This window comes from Sturnira hondurensis, unplaced genomic scaffold, assembly GCF_014824575.4.
Source record: "Sturnira hondurensis isolate 20B ecotype Veracruz unplaced genomic scaffold, ASM1482457v3 Scaffold0015262, whole genome shotgun sequence".
NCBI classification, from domain to species: Eukaryota; Metazoa; Chordata; class Mammalia; order Chiroptera; family Phyllostomidae; genus Sturnira; species Sturnira hondurensis.
Window position 1 is genome coordinate 1,369,200 of NW_028087893.1, and position 25,477 is coordinate 1,394,676.

At 56.6% G+C, this 25,477-nt stretch overlaps 1 protein-coding gene across 1 annotated transcript; it reads left to right on the forward strand.

Moving 5' to 3' along the window:
* The first annotated feature begins 10,792 nt into the window (after window positions 1-10,792).
* On the forward strand, window positions 10,793-20,897 carry FGFR4 (fibroblast growth factor receptor 4). The gene is made up of 18 exons (XM_037064444.1): window positions 10,793-10,981; window positions 13,638-13,780; window positions 14,319-14,582; window positions 14,670-14,750; window positions 14,870-15,036; window positions 15,567-15,690; window positions 16,175-16,365; window positions 16,454-16,592; window positions 16,896-17,089; window positions 17,192-17,337; window positions 17,425-17,546; window positions 18,666-18,776; window positions 18,858-19,048; window positions 19,320-19,442; window positions 19,528-19,598; window positions 19,818-19,955; window positions 20,086-20,191; window positions 20,286-20,897. The coding sequence occupies exons 2-18, from the start codon at window positions 13,690-13,692 to the stop codon at window positions 20,430-20,432; spliced, it is 2,406 nt and encodes an 801-aa protein (XP_036920339.1). The 5' UTR covers window positions 10,793-10,981; window positions 13,638-13,689; the 3' UTR covers window positions 20,433-20,897.
* The last annotated feature ends 4,580 nt before the right edge of the window (window positions 20,898-25,477 follow it).

The window sequence follows — 25,477 nt, forward strand, 5'->3', positions numbered from 1 at the left end:
AGATTCTGATGCTCTATTTTTTTTTAAAGATTTTATTTATTTATTTATCTTTAGAGGGGAAGGAGAGAGGGAGAGAAACATCAATGTATGGTTGCCTTCATGTGTTCCCTGCTGGGAGTTGGCCTGCAGGGAACTGGCCTGCAACCCAGGCATGTGCCCTGACTGGGAATCGAACCGCGATCCTCTGGTTCGCAGGCCTGTGCTCAATCCACTGAGCTACGCCAGCCAGGGTGATGCTCTATTTTTAGAGAGAGAAGAGGGAGGGGAAAAGAGAGGAAGAGAAACAACTATGTGAGTGAGAAACATCGACGGGCTGCCTCTTGTATGTCCCCAACCAGGGACCTGGCCTGCAACCCAGGCAGGTGCCCTGACCCGAAATCGAACCCCCAACCCTTTAGTTTGCAGGCCAGGCCAGCACTTAATCCAGTGAGCCACACCAGCAAGGGCTTTGGGGTAATTTGTTCTGTAATAATAGATATCTAATACAGGTCTTTCTCCAAAAAGCAATGGAGAAGGAGGCCTGGCTGGGTAGCTCAATTGGTTAGAGCATTATCCTGACACACCAAGGTTGTAGGTTCAATCCCCAGTCAAGGCACATACAAGAATCAAGCAATGAGTGCATGAATAAGTAGAACAAATAATCGAAGTGCCCTCCCAACTCCAAAAGCCAATAAATAAAAAATAAACTAAAATAAAAGCAATGGGAACCCATGAAAGGTTTTAAACAAACAGGAGCAATGCCATGATGAATTTGCAGTTATATAAACAAATGAGTACTATGGGCTAGGAGCCGACAGAGAATAGTGGAGACACAAAGGAGGGAGTAGTAATTTCTACTGGGAGGTCATTTATTAGGAGGCTTTTATTTATAAACAGTTAAAAAAACAAGTCAAATTAGAGTAAGAGAAAAAATTATTTGGCTCACATAAATGAAATATTCAGAGAGATAATTTTGGCTTCAGGCATGGCTGGATCCAGGCACACTCCATCTCTTGGCCCTTTTACTTCCTCCGTGGGCTTTCCTCACAGGCAACCTCTCGCAAGCAGTTCCAGGCTTCCATCTTCATATCTCAGTAACCTCTGAGAGTGTTAGTTTCCTGTCAGTTCCAGTGAACAGCCCAGACTGGCTCTCACTGGCCCTGCTTGGCTCACATGCTCATCCTTGACCCAATCACAGTAGCCTGGGGGGTGGCAAAATATTCTCGTTAGCTAGGTTCAGGGGCACCTGCTCACCACATGAGCAAGAGAGAAGTGTTGGTTCTGCTGTCAGCAGTTAGACAGACATGAGCAGAGCAGGATAGGCCAGGTGCAGATGGTCACCAGAGCAGAAAGCCCCAGGCGCCTAGCAACAGGAAAAACTGGGAAAGCAAGGATCAAGCCTCCTAGGGTAACTTCTCCTCCTCTAGTATATCACTGATCACGGGTGTCGAACCCCAGATCTTTAACATCGCTGCTGACAGGGTTTATTTTTTTTAAAGATTTTATTGATTTATTTTTAGAGAGAGGGGGAGGGAGGGAGAAAGAGAGGGAGAGAAACATCAATGTGTGGTTGCCTCTGGAGCCCCCCTACTGAGGACCTAGCCTGCAACCCAGGCATGTGCCCTGTCTGACAATCACAGGCCGGCGCTCAATCCACTGAGCCACACTATCCGGGGCTGGTCACGGGGTTTAGATCCCCTGACCATTCCTCCCTGGAGATAACATCTAGGCCTTAGTTGAGTTTCAGCTCCAGGCCCAGAAAAGCAGCAAAACCAGATGGGTAATGCCAGGACCAGCTGCACTGACCAATGACCTCCTACCCAGTGCAACCAATCAGAAGAGACCAGGACCCTAAAAGGCCACACCTGCAAAGCTGATGAATATTTTATTGAGTTCGCCCCCTGGGAACGCCCCTAAAATCCCCGCCTTTAAAAGCCCTTTATCATGGCCCTGACCAGTGTGGCCAGTGGCTTGAGCATCAGCCCACAAAGCAAAAGGTTCCCAGTTCCAATCCTGGTCAGGACACATGCCTGGGTTGTGGGTTCAGTCCCTGCTCGGGGCAGGTACAACAGGCAACCAATCAATGTTTCTCTCCCTCTCTTTCTCCCTCCTTTCTTCTCATTCTAAAAATAAATAAAAATATTTTAAAAACGAAATCCCTCATAATGGAGGGCCTCGCACCCCCCCCAGGAGCACTGCTGCACCTTCCCCCCCCCAGACCTGTTACGTTACCCTTCTCTCTCCGAAGCCCCAAAGGCCCTCCTTTCGCCTCTGTAACTTGCTTCCTGAGCCCATTTCTTCTACTGCTCCCTTCTTGTCCCTCTGCAATCTTCTAATGACACTTTCTCTTATAGTTTGAGTCGTGGCTCTGGATTCTTTCCCAGCCAGAAGACAAGTACCAAGGCTGCTGAACCCAGGTCGGGTCTGTCCAGCGCCTGGTGCGGTTCTCGCCGCCGCCAACACCTCCACCCAAACCCCTGTGGACGAAAAAGGGATGCTGTAATGCAGTCATAAATTCCTAACTGGGCAGGTCATGGCGCGTAGTCAAACCCCGGGCTTATAACTTCTTTAGCTTGCACATCTAGGTTAACACACCTTTGAAACGTCAGAAGTGATAGCCCGAGAAGGTGTAACCACCCTTAAGAAAGCACAAAATCTCGCAATCCAACCTGCACCTTGCTTTTTCCCACCCTCATGGGTCCTTCCCTACTTCCCTCCTTAATTTCAAAGGCTTTCAAGAAACCACAGAGCTGCCCTTTGGAGTGTCTGAGACTGGGCTCCCTGAATAAGTCATCGGTTTGGCTCAAATAAACTCTTACAAACACTCTCTGCAGGTTTAGATTTTTTTAAGATTTTATTTATTTTCTTTTTAGAGAGAAGGGAAAGAGAGAGGAGAAATATCAATGTGTGAGAGAAACATCAGTTGGTTGTCTCTTGCTCACTCCCCACTGGGGACCTGGCCCACAACCCAGGCATGTGCCCTGACTAGGAATTGAACCCGGAACCTTTAGGTCCACAGGCCGGCTCTCAGTCCACTGGGCCACACAGCCAGGGCTGGACAGTTCTTATATCAACACCCACACCCCACCCCCAACCATGGACAAGAAGTAGGAGAGGGCCAGGACCTCAAAGAAAAATGAGGAGCTGTTTCCAGAGAGAGAGAGAGAGAGTTATGTGTCCAGTGGGAGGTGACCAGGAAGGGCCTCAGAGAATAAGAACCACCTAAGAGGAGTCCAGAAAACTGGATGGCAGCCATGGTGGGACGGCTGGAGGGCGGGGAGGAGGGCCCTCCTGGCACAAGGGCAGCAGATGCAAAGGCACCAGGGTGAGAACCACGGGCCTCGTTCAGGAGGGCCTGCCTGGAGCTCGGTGCAGCTGGAGGTGTCTCCGGGGATAGAGTAGGCGGGACTGGAGAGAGCAGCAGAGGCCAGTCTTTTGGGGGTTTCAATTGCTTGATTTTAGAGAGAGAAACCGATTTGTCGTTCCACTCATGGGTTGATTCTTGTATGCGCCTTGACAGGGATTTAAACCCACAACCTTGGTGTATTGGGATGAAGCTCTAACCCGCTGAGCTACCTGGCCAGGGCTGCCACTTCATTTTAACAACCCCTGGCTTTGTTAGGGGAGATCATGTGTCCAGCAGAATGAATACACTTTCCAGCCTCCTTTGTAGGTAGGGTTAGCCATGTGTCACAGTCTGGGCGAAGAGATAAAATCTGAAGTTGCTAGGTGTAACAACTCTTTGTGGCTTCTTCCCTCCTCCTGCCTGAGCACAGGTGTGATGGCAGGAGCTGAAGCTTCTACCTTTCAACCACGGGAGAAAACTCTAGAAAATTGAAAAGACTGCAGCCCTGACTTCAGACCCACCTTCACCCACCTCCAGACTTGAGGCTAAGCAGGGTGTGAATAAACCCTTGTTTTGTTCAAGTCCTTTTCACCTAGGTTTTCTGTTATGTGTGTCTAAACGAAATCATATGTGGTTCAGTTGGGAATCAGGCAAGATAGAGAAGAGTAAGGGGGCCCACCAATCTTCGATCCTTCCTGCCCAGCCTCTGCCACTTCCCAGCTGCCCAGGCCCCCTCACTCCTCCAAACAAATGGGCAAGGTAACACCCAGTGGGTGTGAGGCTCTCGGGCCCACGTCTAGAGCTTGTGGGCAAACTCTAGCAAGCCACAAGAGCCCCCAGACACCCCTGTCCCATCTAGCAGGGCACAGCCCACAGTGCCTGGGACCAGGGGGCAAGCGGACTGGGGTGTGGCTGACTCTGGGAAGCAGCAGGACCAGCCCGGAGAGAGAGCCCCAGATCCTTCCTAGCCCACTGCCCTCAGTCTGGCTTCATCCAAGGGGCCTCCCTGCAAGTTTCCCCAGGCTGCCAACATCAGTGCCAGGCTCCCTGACTCCAGCACGGTGCCTGGGGCAGCCTGTTGTTTGGGGCTGCTATCTCCAGGGTAGAAATTGGACACAGATGTGCCCAGTGGGAGGGGAATGAAGAGATATGGAGGCTGGAGGAGGGGTGACCCTCAAAGTCCTTCCCTCTTGGCCGAGGGAGTGAGTCCCACATAGGCCAATTGTTGCTAATATTAATACTGGACCCTGGCTGGTATAGCTCAGTGCATTGATCGCGGGCCTGTGAACCACATGGTTGTGATTCGATTCCCAGTCAGGGCACATGCCTGGGTTGCAGGCCAGTTCCCATCAGGGGACACAGGAGAGGCAACCATACATTGATATTTCTCTCCCCCTCTCCTTCCCTTCCCCTCTAGAGATAAATAAATAAAAATAAATAAAAATTTAAAAAACACTGGAGCCCTAGCTGGTATGACTGAGTGGATTGAGCTTCATCCTGCAAACTGAAAGGTCACCAGTTCTATTCCTAGTCAAAGCCCATGCCTGGGTTGTGGGCCAGGTCCTCAGTTAGGGGAGTGTGAAAGGCAACCGATCCATAGTTCTCTCTCCTACATCGATGTTTCTCTCTCTCTCTTTCTCGCTCCCTTCCGTATCTCTGAAATAAATAAATAAATAAATGCAATGTTTTTAAAAACATTTGCCCTCTTTACTGAACCCGGGCTGTGTGCCTTAGGCTTTATATCATCATCACACTGAGTCTCACATTTGACAGAACTATTACTCACACTGGACAGAAAACCAAACTTAGGCTTAACATTAAGTGCCTTGTCCAAGGTCACAAAGTTTTCAGGGTCCAGAGCCACACCTGTTGGGCTCTAGCACCAGACCCTTCCCACTCAGCTGCTGTCAATGTCCCCTCCATTTCCACCAGCCAAGCCCCCAGAGCCCGTGGGGGAAGCCAGGGCAGAAAAGGGTTGGACAAAGCGGTAAGAAAGAGTAACTGTCAGCTCTGAGTGGCAACTATAGGTGATTCCCCTGTGTACTTTTTCTATGTTTTAAATCGTTCTCAAAGTAAAAGTTGTTTTAAAAAAAGAAGGAAAGAAGACAAGACGACACAGGACGAGGTCGGCAGAAGGGGCCAGGCCTGGACAGGAGCTCAGAGCAGCCCTCCCTCTGCACAAGGGCCGGGTGCTCCCTGCCCCGCGCCCTCCAGGAGCAGCCCGGTGGGTTGGCACCGGCGGCAGCGCCTCCCACAACCCTGCTCAGGAGTCCCTCCTGGCCCAGCCTGGCGCTCCAGGAGCCCAGGGTCTGCAACCCCTTCCAAGGTGCCCCATCGGTCCCGGCCCAATGGATGGGGAGAGCTACACCCAGACCCAGTTCCCACACCCCACTCATCCTCAGCGGGTGAATCTCCACCTTCTTGGCCCCAGTTAAGGTCGGTGCAGAAAGTGCGCCAGTGTCGACAATCCCAGCTCTGCGGAGTCACCCTGAGCTCTCCCTCCGTATTCCAAGTGCTGAGGGCTCAAGTTCCAGTTCTGTCGTTCACGTGCTGTGTAACTTCAGCAGACACGACGTTCCACCCGCCTGCGCTTCCGCTTCCTCTCCTGCGAAACAGTGCCAAGGCTCTCTAGTGCCATGTGGCTCGGGGGATGGGGAAAAAGGTACACTGCGTGGATAATGCCCAGCCTAGCAAGTGCCTGGCGTACAATGGGAGTTCAGCCAAGGTGAGAGAGAACGTCTCGCTTTCTGTTCTGGGAAACTTATTCCCATCCCTTAACTCATTCATTTCCTCCAACACCTGTGAGGAAAAGGAAGCAGAAGGAGCCCTGGCTGGTGTGGCTCAGTGAATTGAGTGCCAGCCTACGAACCAGAGAATCGCCAGTTCAGTTCCCAGTCAGGGCACGTGCCTGGGTTGCGAGCCAAGTTCCCAGCAGGGGAGCGCTGGAGAGGCAACCACAATTGATGATTCTCTTCCTGCCTTCCCCTCTCTCTATAAATAAATAAAATCTTTTTTAAAAAAAGAAAGCAGGAAAATGCTGGGGCCCTGGCTGGTGTAGCTCAGTGGATTGAGCACGGGCCTGCGACTCAGATGATCGAGGTTCTATTCTCAGTCAGGGCACATGCCTGGGTTGCAGGCCAGTTCCCTGCAGGCCAACTCCCAGCAGGGGACGCACAAAAGGCAACTATACATTGATGTTTCTCTCCCTCTCTCCTTCCCTTCCCCTCTAAAGATAAATAAATAAAATCTTCAAAAAAAAAAGGAAGCAGGACTGTGCCCATTTTCTGTTTTTGTTATTGATTTTCAGTTTTCTGTTCTTATTGTTTTTGGGGGGAGTTGTGTATGTGGGTGGGTGGGTGCATGCCCATTTTCTGGTAAAGTCGGAATCTTAGGATGGCAGGCTCCTGAGCCCCTGCTGGAGGTGTGTGTGTGTGCGCGTGTGCGTGTGCGTGTTTCAGTCTTTGAGACTTGGCCGGTGCAGCTCAGCTGGTTGGAGTGTCCTCCAGTAAACCTAAGGGTGTCCGGGCTCAACTCCAGGTCGGAGCACATGCAAAAGGTAACAGATCGATGTTTCTCTCTAACACTGATGTTTCTGTCTGTCTGTCTGTCTGTCTGTCTCTCTTTCTCCCCCTCCATTCTCCTCTGTCTAAAAAAATCAATAAGCATGTCCTCGGGAGAGGATAAAAAGCAATTCAAAGTCTTTGAGAGAATCTGCAAATGCAACTGGTGACAGATTGTTAGCAAGGGAATAAGACCGTGAGGGGGGTGTAGGCTTGGGTGGAACCCTCCTTCCGTGCTGTTTACTCATCTCTCCCTCCCCACTACGGTGTCAACAGCTGCTCGCAGGGCAGAGGCTGGGTCGGATCACGGCCTTGCCCCCAGGATTTAGAAGAGTACAAGCCACAAAATGAGCAGCTGGTAAAGGAATGAGTGAGTGAATGACCTTGGGAGATTGTCAGACTCCGCAGGGGGTCAGCATGGGAGGTTTAAGTGCAAGAGGAGGGCTGGACCAGGGATGTCCGGATGTGGGGTCTGGGATGGGGGCGGGGGCGGGGCTCCAGTCTAAGAAACTTGGGCATCTCAGGAGGCAGCCCTTGCCTTTGGTTCAGGGAAACTAGAAAGTGCCTGGAAGCTGAATAAAATAAGTGTGGGGTCCAGCTCCTTCTGGCAACTCGCTCTGTGCCCAACAGCCGCGTTCACTCAGGGAGTCGGTAAAATACCAGGGGTGGGGGCCGAGTCTCTCCAGGAGTCCCGGGTGTCTGGTGAGGCCCCCTCTGGGCAGGAGTCTCCTCTTTGCTGAGCAACCCCAGAGTCAGGAGCCTCGACCTTCTCGGGTGCTCCAGCAAAGAGGGACCTGGAGGAAGGGAATTAGGAAAAGCTATTTTGAAAAGATAGCCAATTCCCTTCGGACTTATCTTTGGAAGGAGACCAGTTTTTTTATTTGAGAAGCAAAAGAAAGATAAAAGAAACAAATCACTCTAACGGGCCTTTTAGTTATGCAAAGGAAGCCTTCATATCCACCCCCCTGCACGCCCCCCTCCCCTGGGACTAAGGGTGAGAGACGAGGCTCCTTGGCATAACAATGGGAAAGGAAGTTGCTTCCCATGGCCAAGGTCTCCACCGGCCTAGGACTAACTGGGAGTTGAGCTAAGACCCTAGCTGAAGTATTCTCTCACTTCCCCAGGAACCTTCAGAGGAGTGGAGGGCTTGGACCTCAGGTGAGGGTTGGGCACAGGTCAAAGGTCGGCTGACCTATTTGGGTGCTGTCAAGATGCTCCGGAGAGAACTGCTTGCAGGTGTAACCGGAAGCAGGTCTGGCTGCCTGCTGCTAAGAGAGGCAGGTGCTGATGTAAAGGAAAGTGGTTTATTTTCAGGTGCTGGCTACCTGGAAGGTCGGGGGGGACTCCTGTTACAAAGCCTGTCTCCTGGGAAGATGGGGACTTAGTCTCGAAGCCCATCTCGCCCTCTCCGTGGAGGCAGAGGTGTTTGTAAGGAGGGAGAGGGGAACCAAACAAGGAGATTAGGGAGGGGGCTGAAAAGCGCTGTACGTGCCGAAGAGCATAGGCCACACTGATAAGACGAGCCGAGGTCCGGTGCGTGCCTTCCCGGCTTAGTCCTACCGGCTCCAGGTCATCGGGCTCCATGGACGAAGGTCAGCGAATCTCCCGGAGCTGGGATGGCTGAAGGTCGGGGTCTGTATGTTTTGAAACTACTTCCTAGGATTCTTACACAAACATTCTGTGCATGTACCAGCTACACATGAGTCGTCACTTCCAGAAACAAGGTCCAAAGAGTCGTGGGGTGGGTTGGGATTTCCGCACTGTTACAACGTTCCGTTGTTACACAGGTAAGGTGAACCTGAGCCCGGTGGAGCGGAACAATTTGGGGAGCACCTGCCATATGCTGGGCCCTTGAGATGTAGGGGTGAAGCCTGCCATCTCTTTCCAAAATGAACTGTTTAGACACAATTCTGGAACATGGGATGAAAAAGCAGCAGGTCCTACACATGTAGCCCTCTGTTCATTGCATCGTTATGTACAACAGCCAAGAGTTGGAAGCAACCTCCGTGTCCTTCAGTCGACTGATGAATAAAGAATATGTGATACACACATACAATGGAATATTCCTTGGCCACTAAAAAAATGAAGTCTTGCCATTTGCAACCACATGGATGGACCTGGGGAGTGTTAGGCTAAACAAAATAAGTCATACAGAGAAAGACAAATCCCAAATGATTTCACTTATACATGAATTTGAAAAAACAAATAAACAAACAAGCAAAACAGAAGCAGATAAAAACTCATAGAACATTTTGATGTTGCCAAATGGGTGGGGTTTGGGAGATGGGTGGGAAAAGTGAGGGGATTACAAAGACCTACAAATTGCCGGTTGCAAAACAGTCACAGGGAGCCCTGGCTGGTGTGGCTCAGTGGACTGAATGCCAGCCTACAAACCAAAAAGTTGCTAGTTCGATTCCCAATCAGGGCACATGCCTGGGTTTCGGGCCAAGACCCCAGTAAGGAGTGTTGTCGTGTGAGAGGCAACAGATCCCTGTGTCTCTCACACACTGATGTTCCTCTCCCTCCCCCCTCCCCAAAAATAAATAAATAAAATCTTAAAAAGCAAAATAGTCATGGGAGTGTAAAGTACAGCACAGGGAATACAACCAATAATATTGCAATAACTATGTATGATGTCAGATGGGTCACTTCGTAAGTTGTATAAATATCCACTTGATATGTTGCACACCTGAAATAATATTGTATGCCAGTGGTAATTGAAAGACGTTTTAAAATTAAGAAAAAATAAAGGAATAATCATTGCTAGCATCACAAAACAAGTGCATATCTATGTCACGCAGTGTTCGAAAGGCTCGCACGTACTAATGTGTCCACTTTTTGCAACCGCTTGAGGATGGTACGGTACCGTTGCACCTGCAGAGAAAATGAAGATTCGGAGGGAGTAGGTAACTCGCCTAAGCCTTGCTTCGTGTGCTGCTGGTGCTGACACTGAATCGGGCGGTCTGCGCTGGGAACCTCTTCATGGTTGGGACCACCTCCCCGCCCCACCGCGCCCCGCCCCACACTCCGTCTCTTTCTCCACGTTCGCAGGAGAAGAGATCTGAGGAGGAACCTGGCAAGTCCAGAGGGCTTCTCTGTGGACCCCACCTGAGACCTAAGAAAGAGAGAGCCTAGAGGGAAAAGATCTTTCCTGGAGGCTGAAAACACAAGGGCAAAGACCCAGAGGTACGTTGGGAGCAAGGAAGAAGTGGAGACGAGACCGCGGAGCAGGTCGTGCCAAGGATCTTTTTTTTAATTATTTTTAAAAATTTATGTTTTGATTTTAGAAAGAGATTGAGAGAAAGAAACCGACTAGTTGCTCCACTTATTCATTGGTCGATTCTTGCCTGTGCCTTGACCAGCAATCTTGCTTATTGGTGGGGCGATTTTACCAACTGAACGATCCGGCCAGGGCCTTTAAAGGAAGCTGTTGGAAAGTGTGAAAGGGATCGCTGTGGCTGGTAGTCAGATTTGTATTTTAAATCTAACTCTGGAGGTTGTGCAGAGACTGGGTGGGGACGGGAGCAGAAGCGCTGTGCTGGCTGCTCTCTGGCGATCGCGCAGAAGACAGAGGAGCCAAGCCCGGCCAAGTTCTGCAGAGGCGGACCTTGGGGTCCGGACTGATGGGTCCTGTGCCCCAGGGCTGACGAGCGGGAGGTAGAGCCGGGACTAGAACTCCGAAGCCGGGCCTGGGTGGGGCAAAAGAGGCGAGCCTGAGGGGGAGCGTGCAAGCTGGGGCGGCGCCCTGGGACTGGGTCAATCCTGCAGGTCGCTGCGCGCTATTGGGCTCGGGGACTCTCCAGGTGGGTGGGATTCTGTGTGGCCAGCAGCCACGCCGCTGACAGGAGAGATCGGGTCCAGCAGGGGCGGGGCCGGGGGCGGGGCGCTGGGGCGCCCGCGGCCACGAGGCTTTTGCGGGTGCATTCCTAGCTCTGCAGCCCCGGGCGGAGGAGCGCCCTGGCTGAATCCGCCCTGGCTGAGTCCGCCGTCCCAGCTGGGCTCCGGGGTCCGGGCTGGTGGAAGGTAGGACCGGGGCCGCGGAGGAGCCAGGCGAGCCGGGGTCCCTGTCCCGGGAGCTGCCCCGCAGAAGCTGCAGGTGAGCCGGGACCCAGTGCGGACCCCGGCTGCGCTCCCATCCGCCAGGGGGCGAGCGGCGATGGGGCTCCTGGAGCTGCGGGCTCCCAGCACTGGGGACCTGGGCGTCTGCTGGGCAGGGGGGTGGAGGGGACGGTAAATCAGTAACCTGCAGCGCACACAGGGCCTTTTGTCCCGCTCCGTCCAAAGAGCACCCTTACCACGGAGCTGGTTACTCATTGCCCACCCAGGCGGGGGCGGGCATGTTGTCTGCAGCTCCCGCCAGGGACCCGCCAACTCGCACCTCCCCCAAGGGTGGCGAGATAGGGATGGAGGAGGAAGAGCGCGCCAGTGTCTCACCTGCTGGAGCATCTGCACGCCCTGAGTAGGGTTGAGAAAGCTGAGACTACGAAGGGTGCAGTCACTTGCCCAGGGTCCCCCAGCGCTTGAGTGTGGGAGGTTGGACCGGTGCCAGAGTCAGGCCCCTCGCTCCCTGGTCAGACTGTGATCCTACTATGGACCCTGAGGTGCTGAGGTCAGGGTAGCCTGGAGGTGAAAATAACATCCACCGGCCTACTCACCGCCCCTCCTAACCACAGCTGTGGACCCAGGGAGCTGTGCTCCCTGCAGAAGAAAGGCCACGGAAACTGGGGGTGGGCGCGCAGAGAGTGGCATGTGAGCCATGTGGAGAAGAGAAATGGGGGCACAGAGGTATGGGCAAAGGAGAAGATGAGACCAGTTTTGAAAGCCAGTGATTTCAGTGCTGAAAGGGCAGATGGGGGGACCCAAGACTGGCCCAGGCAGGCAGGTACGCCTAGAGTGCTGCACAAGCAGTGTGGCATGGACCCTCCCTCCTGGAAGCTGGGGGGGGGGGGCGACCTGGCAGACTTGTGATTTTTTTTTTGAGATTTATTTATTCATTCCTAGACAGAGAGGGGAATGGAGGGAGAAAGAGAGGGAGAGAAAGTTCCATGTAAGAGAGAAACATTGAATGACAGCCTCCCCCACGCACCCCTAGTGGACTGTGCCCTCCCTCACTGGGAATTGAACCAATGACCCTTCACCTTACGGGTCGATGCCCAACCAACTGAGCCACACCAGTCAAGGCCAGACTTGTAACTTTTTAAAAACCTGCTGGAGAATGGAGCCTGGAGAGTGCAGCGCAATGTTGGCAAAGGCCCATGCTAGAGACAACTTCATCTCACCCTGGGTCCAGGTGGGGAGGCAGGATGGACTGGGAGTGGGGCAGAGGTGAGGAAGCGGGATGGACAGGGACTGTGCCCCAGCTGCAGGGGCAGCCCAGGGAAGGAGGAGACAGCAGCTTTCCCCAGGACAGGCTAAGTGCCTCTCCCCCAGAGCTAGAGCTGGATAGGGTAGTGGCCGAGGAAAGAGGATTTAGTGGGCTTCATGGGCAAGGTAGATCCAGAGATATCGGTGCCGGCCCCCACTGTTACCAAGCCCCAGGTCATAGCTGGTACGTCTCTCTCCCCCTGACCCAGCTGATGCTCTGGTTTGAGCATTGCTTTGAGGGGAAGGAGACATCTTTGGTGGCATTGGAGGAGAGTAACCAGACGGGGTGTGTGTGTACCTCACACCTAACAGGAACTGGAGGCGACTGGCTGAGAATAGACCCCAGGTGACTGTTACTGGGAGAAGATGGGATCAGGGGACACTATTCTGTGTATTCAGCCCCTGAATACGTCCTCTTTCATCCTCAGAGATGTTCTATTGGGCCAGTGGCCCAGACAGGGCCAGGGACATGCCAGTTGGTAAGAGCCTGGATTTGAACTTGGCTCTGTCAGACACACCAGAGTCTATATTCTTTTTTATTTTTTAGGATTTTATTTTTTAGAGACACGGGAGGGGAGGGAGAAGGACAGGGAGAGAAACATGTGAGAAACATCAATCGGTTGCCTCTCATGTGTACTGTCCAGGGACTGACCTGCAACCCAGGCACATACCCTGACTGGGAATTGAACTGGGACCTTTTGGTTGTGGGATAACACCCAACCAACCGAGCCACACTGGCCAGGGCCAGAGTCTGCATTCTTTACAAGAACCTGTGTTGCCTCAGACAGTGTTGTGAGGACACAGAAAGCAGAGGTGTCCCCAGGGTGCAGGTCTGGTTTGGAATGAGGAAGAACTGCTGGCTTTGTCGGTAGTAAGCTCCTTGCCGCCGGAGGTTTCTGAAGCTGGCCTTGGAAGTGTCGGCGATGCTAATGAGGAGTAGGGACCGGATCAGATAACATCCAGATGCTAAAGTTTGGCCTTGTATTATATTTCAGATTTTTTTCGCTCTTCAGAAATAAATTTATTTATTCAGCAAAAAAAAAAACCACACAAATTATGTGCACTAAGAGTGAACAGAAGATATGTCTCCATTCTCTGCTTGCGTCCAAGGAAAGAATCCCCAAAACTGCCCTTTCTGTGAACCTGTGCCAAGGTCTCAGTGGGACGGTGGAGAGCAGGAAGCCCTGCCCTGCCCCCTGCACAACCTACTGGGGGGCAGCCTGGGCTCTGCCGCAACTGACCTGCTTCCAGTCTGCTCTGCTGTGGCCTGGCCACAGGCACGGACAAGTGGCCACACGTTTTCTGTCTCAGTCTCCTCGTCTGCAAAATGGGGGCTTGCACCAGCCAAGGTGCGTGTGAAGCAGGAGCTCTTCCCGCCTCTGTTTCAGGAAGGCCTCAGGTGGGAAGCCCAGCCTGGGCCCTGTGAGCAGCAGGAAGAAGATGCAGCAGCTGTTGGCAGTGTTGGGGGTCCTCCTGGGGGTGTCCTGGGCTCCAGTGTCATCCTTCGAAGCCTCTGAGGAAGTGGAGCTGGGTATGACCTCTGAGGTGGGAGAGGGTGGCAGGGGTGGGGGTGGGGGGCACCAAGAGGGGGCTGAGCAAATCTGGAAAGGATCCTGGCCCAGGCCCCAGGGTGGCAGTAGTGGCAGGACAGAGCCCAACCATTGAGACTCAGTGTCTGGCTCCCAGAAAGCACCCGCCTACCTCTGTGTCCACAAGAAAGGACTGGCCTTGCAAGCCCAGGGTGAGCCCCATGGCTGTGCGTGTGTGGCCTGTGCACTGCGTGTGCAGCTGGGGAGGCCCAGGCAGCCAGAGTGGTGTGGCATATGCCTTGTGTGGGGGGGTGGGTGTGTGGCTTGGAGGGTGTTGTGTCCAGCCCAGTGGGGTGCTGCCTGCCAAGTGTGTGATGTGTATCAGGGCATGGCCACCGCCCTGAGTGTAGTGTCTGCAGCATGTGGCTATGTGTGTCGAAGGGCAGCAGGTGTCTAGCATGCGTCTGAGGTGCTTGTGCCCTGCACGTGTGGCTGTGGCAGGGGCTGCGGGGTTCACTGAACCCTGTCCTTGGCCCCCAGAGCCCTGCCTGGCCCCCAGCCCGGAGCAGCAAGAGCAGGAGCTCACTGTGGCCTTGGGGCAGCCCGTGCAGTTGTGCTGTGGGCAGGCTGAACGCGGTGGCCACTGGTACAAGGAGGGCAGCCGCCTGGCGCCTGCTGGCCGGGTGCGAGGCTGGAGGGGCCGCCTGGAGATCGCCAGCTTCCTGCCCGAGGATGCTGGCCACTACCTCTGCCTGGCACGAGGCTCCATGCTGGTCCTGCACAATGTCACCTTGGCAGTGGATGGTAAGGGGTCTGCTTGGGGCTGTGGGCACCTGGGGAGAGAATCCTTCCGTCCTAGACCTCACATACTTCCCTCTGTCCCTGACACAGACTCCTGGACCTCCAGCAACGGTGATGAGGACCCCAAGACCCACAGTGGCCCTTCAAATAGGCACGTTTACCCACAGCACGGTCAGTGAATGTCCTTAAGGACTTATTTCCCTGCCTCCCAGCTGGTCTCTGAGAATAGACCTATGTGAAAACAGGTGGTCATCTCGGGGGCAATATATAAATCCTCCCTTCCCCTCCAGCACCCTACTGGACACACCCCCAGCGCATGGAGAAGAAACTGCATGCAGTACCTGCTGGGAACACTGTCAAGTTCCGCTGTCCAGCTGCTGGCAACCCCATGCCCACCATCCGCTGGCTCAAAGACGGACAGGACTTCCACGGGGAGCATCGCATTGGAGGCGTTCGGGTGAGCCTCCAGGTCCCCGGGCCACCTGCTCCTCCACTTTCACTTTCCTGTCAGCTCCCTCAAACCTGTAAATCAAGCCCCCAGTTTCTTCTCTAATGAGGAAGGCCACTGCGTGGCCCCAGGAGGAGCATGAACTGTGGACTTGGGCAGCTCTAGTTCAAGTCCCCACTCTGCCACTCTGAAAAGGACTTAGCCCCTTGGCTTAAGCGACTCCATTTGTAAGGAGGGGAAGGATCACTGACCGGCAGTGATCAGTAAGGTAAGGATCAGTAAGCTTGGGCAGCTCATTCTCCTGGTGAGACCCTGCAGGGCTAGCTCCCAGCTGCGATGAGGAAGCCGAGATTCAGGCCAAAGCCTGGCTCAGGGTCAAGTAGCAAGGAGAAGGCTGAGCTAAGACGGGGCCCAGGCACTTCTTGGAGTCATCTCCTCCTTTGACTGAAAGTGCCTAGTCTTGGCCTGCGCTCTCCCCACCCCCTCTCCCCAGGTGGGCACAGGCTGGTGGCCCCTCATGAGCCCTCCTCTGCCCCCAGCTGCGCCATCAGCACTGGAGCCTGGTGATGGAAAGTGTGGTGCCCTCAGATCGTGGCACGTACACCTGCCTGGTGGAGAATGCAGTGGGCAGCATCCGATACAGCTACCTACTGGACGTGCTGGGTGAGCGGACGGGCAGGCGAGACGGCGTGGGGGGTGGGAGCCCAGACCGCACCCTTAGGCAGGGCCCAGTCTGGCCAGCAACATGGACTCAGTCTTCGATGGCTCAGTCCAGCTGCTCAGAGTGTCCGTGGGCCTGGGGGAGCAGGGATCAGCCAAGGAGAAAAATGGGGAGGACACCCCGGCAGAGGGCACAGGCTGAGTGAAGGCCTCAGGGGTAGAGAATAGAGTTCGCTGGTGGGGAGGCACATGCCTAGGGTGTGGGGAGCCAGGCCATGGAGGGTTTTGATGTCTAGGCTGAGAAGTCGTTCTTGACCCCAAAAGCAATGGGAAGCCATGGAAGGTTTAAGCAGGGTTAGCAGGAGGCAGACAGTGTCTGAGCTGTGTAGCAGGAAAGTCGCTTCCTTCAGCCGGGAGGAGGTAGGTGGCGGCCAGGGTGCTTCCGTGGGTGCCGCTGGTCAGGGTTGACGCCCGGCCCGGCCCCCAGAGCGGTCCCCGCACCGGCCTATCCTGCAGGCGGGGCTCCCAGCCAACACCACAGCTGTGGCGGGCAGCGACGTGGAGCTGCTGTGCAAGGTGTACAGTGACGCCCAGCCTCACATCCAGTGGTTGAAGCACATTGTCATCAACGGCAGCAGCTTTGGGGCTGACGGCTTCCCCTACGTGCAAGTCTTGAAGGTCCAGCCCCTGTGGTTCCTGAGCTCTCCCTGGCCACAATGTGGCCCCAGGCCCTATGGTGACCCCTGAATTTGTCTCCCACCCCCAGACAACAGATATCAACAGCTCAGAGGTGGAGGTCCTGTACCTTCGGAATGTGTCGGCCGAGGATGCAGGCGAGTACACCTGTCTGGCAGGCAACTCCATCGGCCTCTCCTACCAGTCGGCCTGGCTCACTGTGCTGCCAGGTGAGCACCTGACAGGGCCAGGAGAGGCTGCAGCCTCCCACAGTGACCCAGCAGCGGGCTCTGACCTTTTGGGTGGACATTGTCCCTTGGTCTGTGGGGTCTAATCCTGGGGCATGGCGTGTGGCTTGGGTGTTGGATTCTGCATATTGCAATCCCTCTTTGTGCCACCGTGGGACTGTCCGTGCAGCCCAGGGCCCTGTGTGTGCTGGGGGCTATTGGGCCCTGGGGTCCAGAGTGCTGGGCCCGCCCCATCTGACCACTGACTGATCAGTTACGGGTCTCTGTGTTTCTGCCTACGAACAGAGGAGGACCTTGCCTGGACGGCAGCAGCGCCTGACACCAGATACACAGACATCATCCTGTACGTGGCCGGCTCCCTGGCTTTAGTGGTGCTCCTGCTGTTGGCCGGCTTGTACCGCGGGCAGGTGCTCCACGGCCGGCGCACCCGGCAGCCTGCTGCAGTGCAGAAGCTGTCCCGTTTCCCTCTGGCCCGACAGGTAGCGTGCCGTGCCTGCCCCCGCGTCCTGTCGTGAGGCTCTCAGCCTGTGGTCCCACCGCAGCTCTGTGCCAGCAGGCCGACTGAGCCTCCCGCTTTGCAGTTCTCCCTGGAGTCGGGCTCCTCGGCCAAGTCAAGCTCCTCCCTGGTGCGGGGCGTCCGTCTCTCCTCCAGCGGCCCCCCCTTGCTCGCCGGCCTTGTGAGCCTTGACCTCCCTCTGGACCCACTGTGGGAGTTCCCCCGGGACAGGTACGTGGTACAGAGCAAGGGTGCGGCGTGGGCTCCAGGTGGGAAGGCCACCTGGGTGGCCGAGGCCTCAGCTTTCTCGATTTCTAGGCTGGTGCTGGGGAAACCGCTGGGCGAGGGATGCTTTGGGCAGGTGGTGCGAGCGGAGGCCTTCGGCATGGACCCGGCCCAGCCTGACCGAGCCAGCACGGTGGCTGTCAAGATGCTCAAGGGTGAGTGTGGTGGCCTGGGGAAGGTACTGGGCCTGGAGACAGACCAAAGGAGCTCCAGGAGAAGAAGCCAGGAGAGGCTGTGCGAACCCACCCTTGGGTTGCTGACCCACCTCAGCTGCTGACCCTGGCAAGTCACTTGAACCTACGGCCTCCCAGCCCAAGGTCCACAGGAAGTGCTGGTGTATACCATCTCACCCACTGGGATGGTGGTGACTGTAAAGATTTTGGGTGACTGGGGTTTGATACCCCCTGTCAGCCCTGGCCCTGGATAAACCTTGGCCTTGAGCAACGTTGTCAGCCTTGCAGGCCTCCACCTCACTGCCCTGGAATCACACCCTCAGCCTCCCCTCCCCCGTGCCTACCGCTCTGGAATAGCCTTTCCAACTTTAAATTTAGTCCCAGCCCCCAAGCAGGAGCATCAAGGTGCTCAGCCCCAACCTGGGTCTATCATGGGGCCTCTCACTGCTGTCCCCCAGGCCTCCCTACCAGAGTGGCCCAAACTACTCTTCTGCTCCCCACCCCCACCCCAGCCCGCCTCTCTGCACAGCTGGGGCCACCTGGCACTTTCCCGGAGGCAGGAATTGAGAAATGTGCACTGTGAGGTCTGGCGGGGAGGGCATGTCATTGGCCTGGGGCCACAGGTCAGCTCTGGGGGCCCCGCCGCTGCTCCACAGCCTTCCCCCAGGCCTCCCCTAGCTGCGCCCCACTGGCAGCTCCCTGGATTCCCAGGCCAGATGGACGCCAGGCCCTGGTCAGACAGACCTTGGGGCGCCAGCCTGCCTTCCGCCCCCAGGAGCTCTCACCCCATTCAGGGACTGACGCCAAGCACTGCAGACTCGCCTCCTTCCCACTCAGAGCTCTTCCCTTCTCCTGTTTCCGGGCCCCTCGCTGGCAGGCTAGCGCTTCCAGGTCCTTGATCTTTGTTGAATCTTTGCAAGCGCTGTCAGAGGTGGGGCGTGAGCCATTGTTCCAGTTCATACATGAGCACCCCAAGGTTCAGAGAGGCTAGGTGACTCTTTCCAGGCCACACAGCCCAGTGGGGACTCAGGCCCAGACCCCCCTGACTACCCCCTGCCACACAGCCTATCTTGGTGGTCACCCTGGCTGTCCCCCTTGCAGACAACGCCTCTGACAAGGACTTGGCAGACCTGGTCTCTGAGATGGAGGTGATGAAGCTGATCGGTCGACACAAAAATATTATCAACCTGCTGGGTGTTTGCACACAAGAAGGTGGGGCCAGGTGGGCCAGGGTGGGCTCGGGTTGGAGTGGGAAGTGCAGCACCCACCCAGCCCCCCATCTCCCCATCACAGGGCCCCTGTACGTGATCGTGGAGTGTGCCGCAAAGGGCAACCTGAGGGAGTTTCTGCGGGCCCGGCGCCCCCCTGGCCCTGACCTCAGCCCTGATGGGCCTCGGAGCAGCGAGGGGCCACTGTCCTTCCCCGCCCTGGTCTCCTGCGCCTACCAGGTGGCTCGAGGCATGCAGTACCTGGAGTCTCGGAAGGTGTGGGCAGTAGGCAGCTCTCTGGGCCATTCGAGAATGCTCCATCTCCACACCTTTCTGAGTCTCCCTCCTCCCTCGCTCCCTCCTGTGTTTCATTGCCCCGAGTCCTTCAGGACAAGAGCTCACAACACACACCCCGCTGCGCCCTCACACACTCTCCCAAGCCCACGGGTGGGGCAGGAGAGGGCCCTGAGGTTAAACTGTCTGGGTCCCCTCTCATCCCTGACATCCCTGCCTGTCACATGGGTGATGCCCCCTGCCCTGTCCCCAGTGTATCCACCGGGACCTGGCTGCCCGCAATGTGCTGGTGACAGAGGACAATGTGATGAAGATTGCTGACTTTGGCCTGGCCCGCGGCGTCCACCACATTGACTACTACAAGAAAACCAGCAACGTGAGGGGGGTGGGGCGGAGCTTGGGGGGGGCGGGGGGGCGGGACCTGTGGGACTGCTACCGACGCCCTGCCCGCCCGCCCCCAGGGCCGTCTGCCAGTCAAGTGGATGGCACCGGAGGCCCTGTTTGACCGGGTCTACACACACCAGAGCGACGTGTGAGTCCTGGCAGGGGTAGTGGTGGGGCAATGCGGGCCAGGATCCTGGTCCTATCCCACATAAAAGGTCACGTAGCCCTGGGACATGAGTGGGACCAGACTCCCCAAAAAGCCCCGATTCCCACCCCTCTTGGTGGGTCATGCCCACAGGGACCCTCATCCCAGCCCTAGGAGCAGGGAGTGAAGCTGAATCCTGCTGAGTCCTGGTCCTGCCTCCAGGTGGTCATTTGGAATCCTGCTGTGGGAGATCTTCACCCTCGGGGGGTCCCCATACCCCGGCATCCCTGTGGAGGAGCTGTTCTCCCTGCTGCGGGAGGGGCACCGGATGGACCGGCCCCCGAACTGCCCTCCAGAGCTGTGAGGCCCCGCCCCCGCCTCCCCACACTATCCAGTCCTCGCTCTCTGACCAGCCTCGGCCCCTCCCCTCAGGATGCCCCGCCCCCACCCCGGGAGCTGGGGTCTCTCTGACTCTGCACCTCGCCCCCAGGTACGGCCTGATGCGGGAGTGCTGGCACGCGGCACCCTCTCAACGGCCCACTTTCAAGCAGCTGGTGGAGGCACTGGACAAGGTCCTGTTGGCCATCTCCGAGGAGGTGCGGCTCCTCCCCTGTCCTAGGACCTCCCCCTGCCTGCTGCCCTGTGGGCTTCCTCTGAGCCATCCCGGTTGACCAGCACTGTTCCCTGCAGTACTTGGACCTCCGCCTGACCTTTGGACCCTATGCGCCCGCCGGTGAGGATGCCAGCAGCACCTGTTCTTCCAGTGACTCAGTCTTCAGCCATGACCCGCTGCCCCTGGAGCCCAGTGCCTGTCCCTTCCCAGGGGTGCAGACCTGAGGAGGCGGCAGGGGTCTGAGCAGGCAGGACAGCCAGCAGCCTTGGGCCGCCTGGCTCTGTCGCAACCCTGTGGTGCTTGACCTTTACAGTCCCCTCCAACTGCAGGGTGCCTCCCCAGATCTCTGCTTCCACTTTGGGGAGGTCTGTCCTTGGTCCCCGGGTCCCTGGTGGAGGCTTCCAGCTCTGGCCTGGACACAGAGCTCTGCTTGGCCTCCTGGGCCTTGACTCGTGGTCCCAGTTCCAGGGGTCAGTGGACCTGGCCGCAGGGCTGCCCCAGACCTCCCTGCTCCCAACACCCAGAGAGCTCTTGGGCCTCTGAACCCTCCCCAGGCCTCCCCTACCATCCACCCCTGCTGCTTGCCTCAGCGACTTGGAGGGCACATCGGCCCTGTGCTCTAGTTGAAGTGGGAAGCCTGCCCCAAGCACAGAAGCAAGTGGTCTTTATAAATTATTTTTTGAAATAAACTTCTGTGTGCCTGGTGTCTTCCTTGCATAGAATGGAGGGGGAACGGGGCAGAGGAATCCCCAAGCTGGAAGTTCTGCCTAGGCCACAGACTGACCGGCTTCCAGCTGCCTCAGGATGAACCTCAGGTGCCTCTGTCTCTTGCGATGGTGGGGACAAACGCTGGTGGGCAGAGGTGTCCGCATGGCACCATCCACTGGGCAGGACTGTCTTCTGTGCACATGCGTGATCCGGGGCTGTCGCCGAGGGAGTTGGCAGCGCCCTTCCCCCACCTGCTCAGCAATAACTAAGCTGACAGTTAACACAGCGTGAAAGCCTGAAACCCAGCTTCGAGCCTGCGCCTGCTCCCACGCCCTCCCACTAGGGCTGGGGGCCTGTGGGGGCCAAGCTACCCCGCCTGCCCTGGCCAGTCTCCTCAGCAGCAGCTGGTTGCCACCCTCCCGGCCTCGCCGCAGCTGTCCCTGCCGCCTGGTCCTCCCCTAGGGAGCCCTTATGGCCCTGTTCTCAGACACCCTCTGGGGGAGGGGGGTAAAAAGGATCAGCTTCTCTGGGTTTTGAGCCCGGAACCTTTGTGGGCTCCATCCCAGGGGTTACTGCTGCTCCCCAGCCCCTGAACCGTGAGGTGTGGGTGCCTGACCCAGTGCCTGCTCTCCCCTGCCCTGTACCCCTGGCATGGGACTTCCCAACTAGGACAGACCCTCTGTGGATACCACATGGTCACCTCCATGGCCTCCCACAGGGCTGAAAACACACGCAGGGCCAGAGTGAGGGGATCTAAGAATCAGGGCCGGGCCACCCTGGAAGACAGCAGCACCTGCTGGCCCTGCTTCATGCCTCCTCCGGGTCTCCTCATGCCCCAGCCACACCTCTGACTCGGCGTGCGCCACACTGAACCACTCATCTTCCCCCGGAACCACCTCCCCCAGAGCCCCCTATCTCAGAGAGGGCACAGGCCCCAAACCAGGAAGTCATCCCCCAACCACCTCCTTCCCCCCAGGACCCCCCCTTCTTGAAGGAGATGGAAAGAGCAGCAGACTTGGAGCCAGGGTGTTCGAAGCCTGACACTCCCGGGGCCCTTTGGCCAGAGTTGTCACTTCTCTGCCCGTCACTACCTTCACCAGCATGTGTGGGAGCCCCGGCTTGGCCTGCATCCCTTGGCCGAGCTGAGGATGAAAAGAGACGTGCACAAGCACATACTTGGGGACAGACACCATGCAGAATTCAGGTGGGTCACAATGAGTGTCTCACTGAGAGCTGGTGGCAGTGTCCAGAGTGCCCCCTCCAGCCCAAGGTCCCCTTCACTCATTTCCCTGCAGGTGGCTCCAGAGGCAGCTGCCTAAAGCGACCCTTGGCTTCTGCACTCAAGGACCCACACTGCCTCCCTGGAGCCCCTGAACTTTCGGACTGAGCTCCAACCCTCAACTGGAGTCTCTCCTTGGCTACATCCTTCGTCACCCCATTCAATCACGGCCAGCACAAGTCCCTGTGAGCCCACCCCGGAGGGATGGGAGTGTCTGGGGTAGCGTGTGAGGACAGGGGTGAGGGACGAGAGCCCCGTTTCCACTTCCCCACCAGAACCCACCCTCACCACAGCCTCACCAGATGAAGATTGCTCTTCCCACTTAATAGTGGAGACACAGGGATGTCATGGGCCCAGGGTGCTGCACATGTGGGAGACCAGAGCCAGGCCACTCAGAGAGTGACAGGGGCAACTGCTGCCTCGCAGGTCCCAGGAGCCAGGAGGGGCTCAGCTGCCCACCCTGTGCTCCTCCCTGCCCGCCTCCCTGGCAGGCACACGCTAGCTGGGGCCCTTCCACATTCCTGATGTTGCATGTAAGAGTGAGACAGATGCTGCTAATTCCCATGCAAGGGGGGCTGCCCCGCCTCCCCTGCCCTCAGCCTGCTCTGGGCACACGGCAGAGTCCAGACCCCTTGAACCTGGTCAGCCTAGGTTCCAAGTGGCTTCCTGGCCTGTGACACGGGGCTCGGGATACTGTAGGAAAAGCATTGGTCACCTCTGGACTCTGCCACTTGGTGGCTGAGTGTATCAGCCAGGGCTCTGGCAGGAGCAACCAACAGACAGCCAGAGCCCAGGCACAGGAAGTGCTGCGAGGAGGGTCCAGTGGTCCCCAGAGTGGGGGAGGCTGCTATGACTGCAGTCGCCCTTGAACCTGGCCCGCTGCCGTCCAGGTGTGGTGGCGTGTCAACAACTGGGCCAACAACTGGGCCAACAACTGAGCCCCAGAGGGAAGGGCCCAGGCCAGGCTGCCAGGATCTTGCTCCCTCCTCCAGGCAGCCCTCGAAGGAAGGCCTTCTTGTCCCGTGCACCTGTCCAGGTGCCCAGTTAAGGACAACAGGGACTCGGAAGGAGGAAGAGGAAGAGTGCCGGTGACCAGGTGCCTGTCCCACTGCAGAGCGAGAGTGGCCGGGCCTTTCCAAGGGCAGGGGAGGCTCTGGGTTTGCAGAAATGGGGACCTCTGTTGGTGGAGACCACGCATAGGGGTGAACGGACTGACATTCTGGAGTCTCCAGCACACAGGTGCGGGTCCAGCCTTTGGGGCTCCAGCCTCTGGCTTTCACTCCCTGCCACCTCAGGACCCTTACAAGGGCTTCTCTTTCCTAAAGAGCACCCCTCCGCGTCACCTGGCTAGGCTCTCCTCACCTTTTACATGTCACTCAAACCTTATTTCTCAGGCAGCCTCCCCCAGCTCCCCAGGTGCCCGCCTCTCATCGTCATACTGAGACCCTGTGGGAGAGGCTCAGAAAGCCTGCTCTGCTTGGGTGGGCTTCCAATGAATCCTGAACCCTTAGCATGTTCCTGGACCACCTGAAGACCCTGGGCTGCGGGTCCCGCCTCAGGGTCTCTCAGACTGGGTAGGTTTGGGGCACAGCCTGGAAACGTGCATTTCTAACATGTTACCCAGGAGCACAGCTGGTGGTTTGGGGGCCACATTTTGGGAACCGGGATTTTACAGAGGGGCATTGTGTGCTCAAGGATGAAAGAGCTCAACAAAAACTCCAATGGCAAAAAAAGATTTTCGATGAAAAACAGCTCCCAGCCCCCACTTCCGGGCTCCCCGAGGGAGGGAAACTGCCCACATCCCTCCCACGGCTTGACCTACTTCAGTAGCTACTGTCGGTGTCCCCCAAGCCCCCTCCAGGGCCACACCTGGAGATCCAAGGGGCAGTAAAGTGCTGAACGCAGGAATGAAGGAGACCCATTCCCACATCCAGGCACACTCAGGTGCACACACTCAGGTGCACACACCCACCGCACTGCCTGCCCCTTCCCACGCTTCCACCCAAACTGAGGTGGGAGGCCCCTCCCACCCCTCCACCTGCTGTAGGATTTAGCCTAATCCCGGAGGGAGGCAGCTGCAGCTCTCTCAGGGGGAGAGGGCCCCCTCCAGAGGAAATCTCCTTTTATTCTCTTGCTGCGGAAATTTGACCTTCCCTGGCACCTGGGCCCCACGACTGGGGCCTGTCCCCAAGAAGTGGCTGAGGAGGAGGCGTGAAATCACCAACAGCTGAACTCACCCAGCCGTCCCCCACATCCTCTCCCACCCAGTGGCTGCTCCCACTGCACGGCCCCAGCCCCTTCCGGCCCCCCAATGCCAGGCGCAAGGGCTTGCGCTGGTCCTTTGGGCCCAGCCTGACCTGGCCCGACTGACCTCACTAGCTGACCCTCGGGGCACGACTGGGGTTCCAGACTGCCACACCTGTGCCTCCAGGTCTCAGCTCTGCTCTTACGCCTCCAGGACAGACGGCCTGACCCCGAGGCCTGGTGTAGGCGTTCTACCTCTGTGCGTGACAGGAAGGACCTCGTATGTCTCTCTGTCCCACCCAGGGCAGGGCCTCTTGGGTGCCATCTCTAGGAGCGCAGGCTCATTCAGTGCAGAGCGGGCCACTCTAAGTCAAATGACCGCATGACCTGGTGAGGGACGCGATGAGGCTCTCTTTCCTTCCGCAGCGGAGGCCCCTAGGAAACTGGAGGGAGGGCTGGCAGAGATGAAACATGGAGACACACACGGGACAGTACAGAACCTTCCAAGAGGGGCAGCTCTCGGATCTGAGGGGAGCAGAGGTTGTCACTATTGCTGGGGGACCCACCACATGTGCTGAGGGCTTTACCGACATGGCCGAGCTTCTGTCCCCTTCCTGAGCAACGGCTGGCCTGGAGTTCTCTGGAGCAGTGCTATCCAGTAAGTGACCAGCAAACTCTCCGATGATGGAAATGTTCTCTAGCTCTGGTGTCTAAGACAGTAGCCACCAGCCACATGTGGCAAGTGAGTGCTTAAATGTGTCTCATGCAATTATAATTGTTATAATTAATTCACATATTAATTAATTTTTAAAAGACTTTATTTAGTTATTTTCAGAGAGAGGGGGAAAGGGAGAAAGAGAGAAACATTGACAGGTCACCTCTTGCACTCCCCCAACTAGGGAACTGACCTGCAACCCAGGTATGTGCCCTGATAGGAAATTGAGCCAGCAAACTTTTTTCAAAAATTTTATTTAATTATCTTTAGAGGGGAAGGGAAGGAGACAGAAGGAGAGAAATATCAATGTATGGTTGCCTCTC

Excerpts from the sequence above, each read along its gene's own strand:
- FGFR4 (XM_037064444.1), top strand. The coding sequence starts at position 13,690 with ATGCAGCAGCTGTTGGCAGTGTTGGGGGTCCTCCTGGGGGTGTCCTGG. Across the intron at positions 16,366-16,453 it reads CCTACGTGCAAGTCTTGAAG|ACAACAGATATCAACAGCTC; the intron begins GTCCAGCCCCTG and ends TCCCACCCCCAG. Across the intron at positions 17,090-17,191 it reads GTTTCCCTCTGGCCCGACAG|TTCTCCCTGGAGTCGGGCTC; the intron begins GTAGCGTGCCGT and ends CCCGCTTTGCAG.